General features: G+C 34.9%; 1 protein-coding gene across 1 annotated transcript; it reads right to left on the bottom strand.

The window, feature by feature from the left end:
• Positions 1-593: 593 nt before the first annotated feature.
• On the bottom strand, positions 594-4,797 carry LOC104464632 (glutamate receptor ionotropic, kainate 1-like; the record flags this gene model as incomplete). The annotated part of the gene is made up of 2 exons (XM_010077398.1): positions 594-811; positions 4,679-4,797. Coding segments are annotated over 2 exons (337 nt in total), but the record flags the coding sequence as incomplete, so codon positions are not given.
• Between the last annotated feature and the right edge of the window lie 6,754 nt (positions 4,798-11,551).

The following is an 11,551-nucleotide window of genomic DNA, read 5'->3' on the forward strand; positions in this document are numbered from 1 at the left end:
GCCCACTTAAATGCTTGTTAAAGCTAGAAAAGAAAGATTTCTCTCAAATCCAGAAGCCTATTTATTTCAAATTGAATGATCTTAGTAACAGGTTAAAAGGAATAGAAAAACTGGAAGAATCTGAGCTTTTTATATGGACCCCAAATTTAATTCAAAGTTTTCTCAAAAATACAAAGTACAAAAGATTTTTCTCAGTCCAGTCACTAATATCCTTACTGTAGTCCAGGTGCTTGAACAAAGACTACAATTATGTATAATGCTATTCAAGTGATTCTGTAACTCCTAATCTGACAAAACTCATTCTTGTACACAACTGTAGCAGATCTGTCTGGGCAAATTGTTCAGGTTTCTTCACTTACTCCACTGATATAAATTCAATTCTTTAAGCAAAAAAACATCAAATAAATTGCCTTTAATTTTCCATGAGATATTTTGCATGTGTTTCCTTTGGTATCCTGCAAATCCTCAAAAAAGCGATGTTCAGTTGCTTTTGACAGCAGTGGGAATCATATTCATTGCTCCTCAGCAAGGTGCACAAACTTTCCGCCCACAATCAGGATATAAGATCTTTTCAAACAGAATAAAAAGCTTACCTTGAAGAAAGTCATGGTTGCTCCATCTTCAACTGCTCCATACTCTATCTTTGTCTGCTTTGCCAAATCATCAGCTGAATCAATAGGGGATTCCATACGTTCCACTGTCAGAAAGGCGGCTAAATTAGCAGTGTACGAGGAAATGATGATAAGTGTGAAAAACCACCAAATGCCTCCCACTATCCGGGTGGAGAGGGCTTTGGGCATGAGTTCAGAACCTAATGAAAACCAGGGGAGAAAGGTGAAACCAATGCACAAAAAACAATTAGCAAGTGTTCACCACTTTTTGCCACAGTGGAGAGATGGAATCACTGTGCAAAAAAATCTTTAAGCTACAGGCTTACATATACTGCTTGTACAAACACACACAACTGGAGTGAAAAATAAGAACTGATTACACTTATAAAGACAGATCTTTTTGGAGCTGTGGGAGTCAAAAGATAGTAATGGGAGACTCTATGATCAGTGCCTTTTTAAAATTTATAAATATATATATATATACACATAGCAATGTGAAAAAAGCTGTCACTTGAACTGTCTTTCAAGAAAAAATCCTAGCTGGACTGAATCTCTAATACTAATATTGAAGAACTTATACAGTTCTTTATCTCCAAGGCACTAAATAAATATTACTTAAGTATTTTGTAAAAATTTGATTGAGTAAATAAAAATAAGCTTTTGATGAAAGAAGCAGATAAAAATAAAGTATTTCATATTTGAAATTCAAAATCTGACAGCTATTATAAATAGGCTTTTGATTTTTGCAATTTGTGTTGTTGTAAAAGATTGTTTATTGACAACTTAGATAAAGAAATTAACATCTCCCATCTCTATAGTTAGCCCCACAATTTCAGATAACCATGGGTGGCTATGCCACACAATTTAATAGAACAGCAATGAAAATATTAGACTGCTGTGCATAAACTAGATAAAGATAGATTATAATGCATTGCTGGAGTTGCCTGCTCATGGCACTAAAGAATGGAGGGGGTAACAGACACTGTATAGTAGTTTGCATAATTGTTAATGTTAATTTAGAGTCTAATGAAACAAATTGAAGCACAGAATCTCCTTTTGTGCCTGGTTACTAAAAATAGGAAAAGATAAAATTCAGTGTAATTTACAAACACAAATATTTGTTATAAATGAGAATATATGGATTTTTTCCATAACATTATAACTGAATGGAATGAAATTTCTAATGATGTCATATAAACAATTACAAGGTTCATTGTAAGAACTTTACATAAAATCTTTTAGAAGTATCCAGAAACCTGTCTCCAAATAAAGTGTTTTACCAGATCCATCATACCATTGTACCAAAACAATCACTTTTTGTTAATTGGTTACTATCCTTGTTTTTAAATCTCCTGGGTAAAATGGAATGAAGGCAAGATGGACTATTTTATTACTGTTAAATTTTAGTGTTCATATTGAATTATTTAAGGAACTGGTCCAGCAAGGTAACACATCTTCATAAAAATGAAAGGTTATGCCAAACTTCCAACGTCAATGTCAAAGAAAGAACAGAAAGGGGAGCAGGAGGCAGGGAGGGAGAAAGAAAACCAAGGAAAGGAAAAAAGAAGTGGTATCATAACTGGACTATCATATTCAAAAACAGCCCATCTTACCCTGCAGTTCATCTTACCCTTGCTGTTTCAAACAAAAAAAGCTGACAGACTTGGACATGACAGCCAACTCCAGCGCCAGACTCTGCCTAGAATTCTGCAAGGAAAAAAGTAGAAAAGTACCTTTCTGATGTAGCTGCTCCTAGGCCCTGTTAGCCAGACACTCAGACACCATAACACTAACAGATTTCCCAATAAGCCCACCATCATCAGCTCTTTTTAATTGCTCTCATTTCTTTTAAAAAGTAACACCAGTAAAGTCAGATAAGGACTGGGAAGAAAAGAAGAGTGGAAACATTTGCCGCAGTTGCCCCAATTACCACAAGTTCATACTTTACCAAGGACTGAAACCGAGCGTCACCTAGGCCCGTGAAACAGAGCCTGGTTAGGGGCTGACTGTCATGTACCCAAGGTAACGTCATGTCCAGCACTATATCCCACAGTTTCCTAGGAGCAAGGGGTGTCAGCAAGACATGTATGAGTTCCCTCTGTCATGTATCCTCCAGCACAGAGCAAATGTTTTGTGAAGAAGCAGCACTTAATCTGAGTACGGCCCAAGCTATATAATATTCTTTCTAATGGAAAGTAGCTGCTGTTAGGTGAGAACCTCTGTGCTTGCATAAAAGCCTATTTTTGGATGACTTTAGGCTCTTGAGAAATCTTTTTTTTTAGAGCAATTATCAAAAATCAAGACTGACACTTCATCCTTAGAATGGTGCTTCTGAAAGTTCATTAAAAGATGCATTGAGTCAAAGGCAAAACTATCTAAGGCAAGGACAGAGGGTCAGCCTTAATTCTGAAAAATTAGTTTTCCTTCACGGAAAACTACTGTCCTCCAAAAATGTCTTTTAAAATTAATGTTTTTCCTATTTTGATTGTCAAGAAATGTTTAGATGCTAGGGATTAAAATTCCTTATTCTTGCAAAAAAATGATGCAAAAATCTAAATAATTTTCTTTCCTTCCTTCAGAAATACTAAGAGGTACACAGCCGCAAAGGGAGTAATACTCAGCATTCATAGTGACTCTGACAATCCTGAGCACCGTGAGCAGAATTCAGAATAACTTGTTTTATTCAGTATCCTGTTTTGGTAGCTCCTTTGAAAGCAACCATTATCTTATAAACATGTACTTAGGAATTTTGCTTGGACTATATAATTTATTGAAATGTATATTGATAATATACACTTCTAAAAATATAGCTGTATCTTTATTTCTGATTTGGAATCTTGATGCCTTTTTACCCATTAATTTATATTTTTCTGAGCATAGTATACTTTTCATTGAGAGCTTAGAGACTTTTAAGTCTACAGACCTGATACATGACAGGACATTTATTACAGATACAGCAGAGCTTCGTGAACTTATTTGATAACTTAAAAAAAGGATTTATTTATAGTTGGTGTACTTATAATGAGAAGTTGTAAAAACTTTTGGTCAGATGTATCCGTCAAACAACTATACTACCATGCAGTAGCTCCTTACAACATTTTCTATGAATTTTTGGTGATATGCATTGGTTATTTTTCCAGAAATGTCATTCCTTTTGGTGGTTTGTCAATAGAACTAACAGTCTTTCTTATTATGCTGTACTGCCCAGTGAAATTTCAGAACAAAAACCTGAATCTGTGTTATTCTGTGTCTGAAATGTGTCTGAAATTGTGTGACTCTGTTCAAATCTTTATGGGAAAGGGTAATAAAATGGTGATTATTTTTTATGGATCTGTATTTTTGGTATACTTCAAAAATAAAAGGAATATAGTAAAGAAAATTATGGATTTTAAACAATGTATCTCAGCTTAAGCATTTTACTAAGACAGTGCTAGTTAAAATTTGGTGTTGGTTATACTCTGAGCAACATGACTATACATCTAACATTTTTATTGTCAACAATGACATCAGTTTTTCAGTGTATGCATTGTGTATTATAGACTGCTTATTTAAATATCTAAGAACGGTCATTCTGATTTTTAAAAATATAAAATGTGGCTGGAAAGAGTTAAATCTCCTATATTTACCATTTTATTTTACGGGCACTAACTACTAGAGAAAATATGTCTGTTATTGAAAGATTTTTAGATCAAAATTAAAAAAATGAGAGCCATCTACATTACACTCTTGCCTGACAAAGATGTACTCTTTTTTTTGGGTTGTTTTAACAAAGACTTGTCAGGTAATGGACAGATTACCTCTTTTACATATTCAGTAATGTACCTGTTTCTCTTTCAGAAATAAATTACCTAGTTATGCTGTGCTTCTAAGTTTTAAAAAATTTATCTGTCTTCAGGCTTATTCCTAAGGTGGAGTTTCGGAATGCCTGAATACACAAACATAAAAAAGCCTGTTTTATGGTTACATACACAGAGGCACCCATGCAAGTGGCTTGCATCAGAGAGCTGTTAACCCCAGCAAAATGTGGGACATGGTGCCCAAGAGAAAGAGCAGACTGAATCGTATACCTTGCTGCATGAGAGCTCCAACTCCAAACCAGAAACTATTTAGCAAGGTAAAATTGTTTTCCACCACATCTGAGTCAGGGTTGCAAGGGTGTGGGTTATACCACTCATAGGGACTAAACCTGTGGTAATTGACAGAAAAAAGAACAGATTTAAAATGCAGCCAGCAGAAAGTCTATCCAGTAAATCTGCTGCAAAAGAAAAAGAAAAACAAGAAAGGTTATAAAGAAAATAGTGACTGGAATTTTTTACAGTATGACTGCATTATAATTAACAGCAATATTAAAAGATAAAATAATACTGAAGATGTATATTCTTAACAATCGCTCATAATAATAAAGTTGTCTATAGATTGGCTCTGAAGCAATCTGTAAGCATCAAAGCATTTGTTCTTCTATTAGCATCAATGGAATTGGCACTTGCTACTGTTTAGGATTAGGTCCTTATAACCATTATGTCAGTATTTTGCATCTTGAAAGAAAATACCTGTTAAATCACAATAATTAAATAAAAAAATAATACATTAAGCAAAAATTGCTTTCTCAGCTAAATTTCAAATTATGAATGTAAAGGAAATTAATAATTGGGGGTAAAAGCGACACAATTAATCATCAAACAAGGTGAATAAATTATATAATTCACAGAAAAAGAGATTATAGGAAATTAAAAGAATTGCATCATTGCATCCTGTCCTGTGAGGTGCACAGTAGCATCCCTGCAAAGGCTTTCCAAAAGAAGTTGGGGACACTCACAAGCACCTTGCAGGGTCAGGCTCTGAGAAAAGAAAAAAAAAAAAAAGAAAAAGAAAGACAGTGAAATTAATTATCTCAAAAACAGGTAGAACAGAAATAGTAGAATGATGCCTAGGTGAGTCTGGCAATAGACTACAAGCAGATTGTATCAATCTATTTCAGCTCATGACTTCAATATTGCTGTGCATTGTGACGGGTTCATATCTGAATATCATTTTATCAAGTATGGTTAAAACAAGCAAACATGTCTAGGTAAATTATTCTTTGTCACAATTCCATTCAGAAACAAATGTTTGCAATTCTTTCTCTTCCTCAGTGTATCTTTTAAAAGTTTCAAAATGTAGTCCCAATGTGCAATATTATTCTAATCAATTAATAGATTTAATCTTCATGCCTGGCCTTCGAGACACACTGTTGATAGGGACTTTTATTTTATGCTTAAATCCTGTCTTTAAGTCTTTGATATTGAATATAAGTTAATGCATGTGCATAACACATTTGAGCAAAAAAATGAAAATCACTGCAACACAGTAGAATGTAACCAATAATTAATAATATTTAATTATTAAATTAATATTAAATAAAATAAAAAAAAATTTAAATCAATATTAATGTATTTTCCTAATTTCTCAAATCATTAAAGCCACTCTGTTAGAAAACCTAGAATAGGCATCCTTCATGAAATAATTTTTTTTAATCTGTCCTATAATCAAAGCCATCTGAATAATGCCTCTATTACTTCAGAAAATTTAATTTTCTTCACAATAATGTTTCAAACAGATTAAATTCAGAAAATCAAATGTTCCACTTTTATGTTCTTAATATTATGTTAAAACACCTCTTGTCTTAAAAGTCTGTACTTGACAAACAGATGTTTCGTTTGGTTCTCCAAAGCAATACTGTCATGCTTTTCAAATAAGTTTATTGGGTTCTAATTATTCATTGTGGCCTGAATTTTTCTATTACTTTGTAGTAAAACTAGATCAGAAGTTTACCGCCTCATTGAAAAGATAAGTATTTTTCACATCATTTTGTCATCAAACCAACACTCAGTGAAACTGAAGCAGATTTTTATATGCTTTTACTGAGAGATATTTGAAGATGAAATCAGAAAATATCTTGTTCTTGCAAGGACAATGTTTGCTAGACAAAGCAAACATATTTCAAGGATTCAAAATAAATATCAAACTGCAAATGTTATTTTTAGTGGCTGCAATTTTACTGAAAAATCTAAATCATAAATTGATAACTTTACCTTTTGTTCTGATATCTTATTATTTTTATGTTGTTGTGAAGAGCAGAAAAATAGTCCATATTTACAAAGAAAGGAAGAAACATCCTGACCCAAGAGTTGGCTTTAGAAAAAAGAAACACTGTATGCTGAGTACTAGACTCAGTCTAGGATCAAGTCACATCCAATAGTTTTAGAATTCTCTATTTTTTATTCTTCAGTCCACAACATAAGATATAAGATGTCTTTTTTTTTTTTTTTTTTTTTCTCCTCCCCCCAGACACTTAGGAGTGTTTAAAAATGCACAAGAAAACATAAGAGAAAAAAGTACTGAAAATGAAATTGGCCTATTATGGACAAATATCGTCCAACGTTATTTTAATGTCTGTCATTACATAGCCTGATGTAAGAAACTTACACTACAGATCCTTTAAATTTTTTTTTGCATGTACTACATATGCATAAAAGTTTTATGTTGTTTAACCCATTACAATAAATATTTGCAAACTACAGATTTACAGAATAAATCCAGGTTCTCTCAGGAGGTCATATAATCCAGCACCCTGCTCAGGGATGTCAGCCACTAATTCAGAACCGGAGATTGTCCAGTCAGGTCTCAAAAACCTCCAAAGATAATTTCACAACTTCTGTGAGCAACAGGTTCTTGTGTTTAATTACCCTAGTAATTATGTTTTTTCTTTATGTCATGCTGGAACTTCCCTTGTTTCAAAGTATAAAGCACTTTGGAAAGAGCCCACTCCATCTTTTTTTATCAGCTCCTCTTATTACACAGTGTCTACGAGGAAAATCACTCCTGGCTGATGATAAAAAAAGCCCAGCTCCTCCAGCCTCTCTTAACAAGTCTTGTGCTCCAGACCAAGCAGCTTGGTGACCCTTGCTCAAGTTTATTCAAGTATTGAGGAGCCCAGAATTGCTCATAGTATTTAAAGGTGGTTGAATAAATGCTATTATGGGAATAATCACTTTTCTTGATTAACTGACTACGCTCCTGCTAATGTAAATGCAGAACACTCTAGCTCAATCAAGAAGGCAAGCATAAAAGAAAAAGGAAACTTCATTACTCAAATGAGCGGACACAGTTTTGAAGACTGATCTTCGTAATAGTTGATAACAGATACTCTTCCCAATTACCCATCCCTATTAATGTTTATTCTAACATTTCGGACACAGTCTCTTTACTTATTCTCTAACACCTTAAGGGGTTTGAAATACTCAAAAAAAAAAAAGACTTTAAATGAGCTTTGCAAAATCTGTGCTTCACTTTTCCTCTTCGCTGTTACCCACTGAAAAGTTAGAATTACTCTTCCAAAACTATTGTTTGGTACAAGTAATGTTTAGAAGTCAGCAATCTCAGCAGTCCAAAGGAAAGGGAAGAGTTGTGTCAAACATGATTCTACTTTATGGACATTCCATTATATTAGAAATTAAAATTAGTTTGCCTAGTGAGCAGACAGAAGACCTACTTCAGAACTGCATCAGTTCATTTGCAAACTATTTGAGACAGACTATAATTTATTTAAGCTCTGTGTTCATATAATGTTTTGAATAATGGAGCCTTGATCTTACAGGCCTCTAAAGTAAAAATAATAGTGAATAGTTTAAAAAAAAAGAAAAAAAAGAACTTTTTTTTAAAAAGCCTGCTCAGATAATTATCTAATCAGATACTGAATTTTTCAGTGTAGCCTCTGAGTGTATGGGAAGAACAGAGATGATCATAAACACTGTTCTACTGAGAAGGAATACCATATTACATTTGGCATAGCTACATAGAGCCATGAATGAACAGTGTAAATGAAGACTGACTGTACTTCATACTGTGCTATCTGGTTTTGGAACCTCTCAGTGTTCTTTATGTGTAATGCACACAAAGGAAACCAGCTTTAGAATTCTATATCCTATGGAAGATGGTATAGTTCAGCTATATATGCTACAGACACAGATAGCACACACATACAGTGTTGTGATGGGTTTGTCCTTGGCTGGGGGAAATCCCACACAGACGTTCACTCCATCCCGCTGCCTCACCACCCTGAGGATGGGGAAGAAAATTAAAGGGGTAAAAGGAAAAAAGGAGTCGTGGGGTGAGATAAGGACAATTTAATAACTAAACTACAATAATGTTGAAAATAATAGTATATAAAAATATATCAATGGGTGATACACAGTGATAATGCCCCCCCACATGATGACCAAGGCTCAGCCCACTCCCGGCTAATGATCCCGGAGCAGGTAGAGTCCCTAAACCGCACTCACAGAACAGAGATAACAGTCTGAGTGTCCCAGACAGAGAGCTGACCGGGGCAGGGGGGAGGCCTTGAGAGAGGGACCACCTGGAGCGAGATGACCCGGAGCAAAGGAGATCTAAAAAAAAAAGGGTCAAGCTTCTGGAGGGTCCTCACCTATATACTGAGCATGATGTGTGTGTTATGTAACAGATTATTGGCCACTCTGGGTCTCAGTCCTGAACCCAAGATCAAATCCTGGGCTAGTAACTGGGGCTGTGCTCCCTCACAGCTTCTCCTGTTGTCCGGACAACCAGAGAAGCTGAAAGACCTTGACAGCCACATAAACATCACTTTTTATCAGCTTTCTTCTGAGCACAAATCCAAAATACAGCCTCTTACTAGCTATTATGAAGAAAGTTAACTCTGCCTCTGCTTGACCCAGGACAAGTGTGCATACTACTCTAGCATTATTTCAAACCTGACAAAATTAACCCAGATACTTTTCCTTCATCCCTTCACTTTTCTTTGGGTAAGGACTATGAAGAAATGTAAAAGAAAGATGATTACCCACTTACGTACACACAGACATCTCTCTTGCATTATCAGACCAAAAAGTGAACAAACAGCTTTCACTGCAAAACCCTGAGCACAAAAATTTCACAAGCTGTAAGGCTTCATTTAATGAGCACAATTTGAGAAATGAAAATAATTTTACTCCATCTTCTTCATGAACTGCTGAGCATACTGATTCAATACTGGATATTGTTGAACACAACAAAGTATCAAGGCATTCATGTGAGATACTCATAGCTCTATCAAATTACACATTCTCCCATTCACCAGAGCAAAGAGGAATGGTTCTTCTAGATGTGTATTTTCAGGGCTTCTGTAAAGGACAACACACTCAATCCCAATCTTACTGCATAAGAACTGACAATCAGATAAATTATAATTTGTTTTAATGCATTACTGTATTCAGCAATAAAACATGTCTCTTCTTCCCTTTAATAAAGCTTGCATTCTTTTTTCTAAATTACGCTTTTTAGAAAAATTAAGATTTTTTTTTTGGCTGCAAGCCTGACTCATTACCTCACCTTATGTGATGATTGTTGGGCTGTGAACAAAGCTTGTTATTGCCAACAACCCTGCCCTTGTGAGGGCAGTAATTGCCCTGCCTGTACTGTGGTCATCTTACACATCACCTGCACTCACGGAGCCACTCTGCTTTTGCTGCTCCCTGACAAGAACTAGTCAATCAACAGTTCTTTTATAGTCAGCTGTAATTAAAGATTATTATATGCTAGAAATAGGAGCCAAAGCTATACATACAACTTCATTTTTGCAGCACTAGTCAAGTTCTTGTTGCTTAATTTATTAAATATACTGATTTCAGTCCTTAAACAAAACATTATAATTTTTTAACATCCAAAACATTAGTCCATAAATTTCTTGAATAGAAGAAATGTGTATAGAGTTAAATATTAAAAGACAGTCAAGACTATCTTTTAATGTATGTGAACTTCACATTGATCATAGTTTTATCCTACAGTCAATGTATCCTGACTTCTGCCAAATATAGTGAAGTCTTTAAAAACAAATATTCCTGGACTAAACAGTTCTTAGATATGTCAAGTAATGTGCAGTAGGGGACATGTCCAAAGAGTTGCTCCATGGTTAGTTGATTATATGAGACTAGTCATCATCTGAATGTCTTTCAATGGCTTGAAGGTCAAAAGAGCCCGTACACAAATATAGACCATTATTTTCTGTACAGAATTGATTCAGTTCATCACCTCTTTCACTTCTGCTAAATCTCATACATCTCTCCCTCTTTGCTCTCTGCTGCCTCTCCAGCTACTTCTGGAATATATGCCAAAGCTTTAGAAATGTTATGTACAAATGAAACAGTGATACTATCAAGATATGCATGAAATGAACCTAAGTAACCATGTAATCTTCCCAGTATGACCCTCTTCAGCTCCCACCCTCCCCCACTATTTGCTGTGCTCACTTGTTCTGTCTAAAATTAAACTTGTATGCTTCTCCAGGCAGAAACCATGTCTTATTTGCTTTGTGAAGTCTGTAGCATATTTTAAACAGTGCTACTGAAAAATCTTCCTCAATCCACGATACCTTACAAGGTTTCAAAGAAATTTTAATCTATATGAGAAAATACAATCTTTCAAGTTGAGAGCAACAAACTGTTGTGTTTGTTGGAATGTACTTGAGAGAAGTACTGATGTAGACTTGTTTATGCTTTTAACTCTTCTGTGGACATCTCCTTCTGCCGACAGTCATAGATAAAGTACTTAGAAAAATTAATTAAATCTCTGTCCCATCCTTGGTATTTACCAGGGAATGGAGAAAGTACAAATTCAAGTACTTGTTTTTCTTCAGTCAGTAACTGACATAAACAGGAAAAAACTTTTACTTACTTTCAAGAGGCACCTGTTTCTCCTTCTACTGTCTTTTCTTATTCTGAATAGAGATTATATTAGGAATATGAATGTTCCAGAAAAAACATCACATTTTCTAGAAAAATCAGATCCATGGGACCTGATGAGATACATCCGTGGGTCCTGAGGGAACTGGCAGATGAAGTTGCCAAACTGCCATCCATCATATTTGAGAAGCCGTGGCACTTTGG

Source organism: Pterocles gutturalis, unplaced genomic scaffold (assembly GCF_000699245.1).
Source record: "Pterocles gutturalis isolate BGI_N339 unplaced genomic scaffold, ASM69924v1 scaffold40338, whole genome shotgun sequence".
NCBI classification, from domain to species: domain Eukaryota; kingdom Metazoa; phylum Chordata; class Aves; order Pterocliformes; family Pteroclidae; genus Pterocles; species Pterocles gutturalis.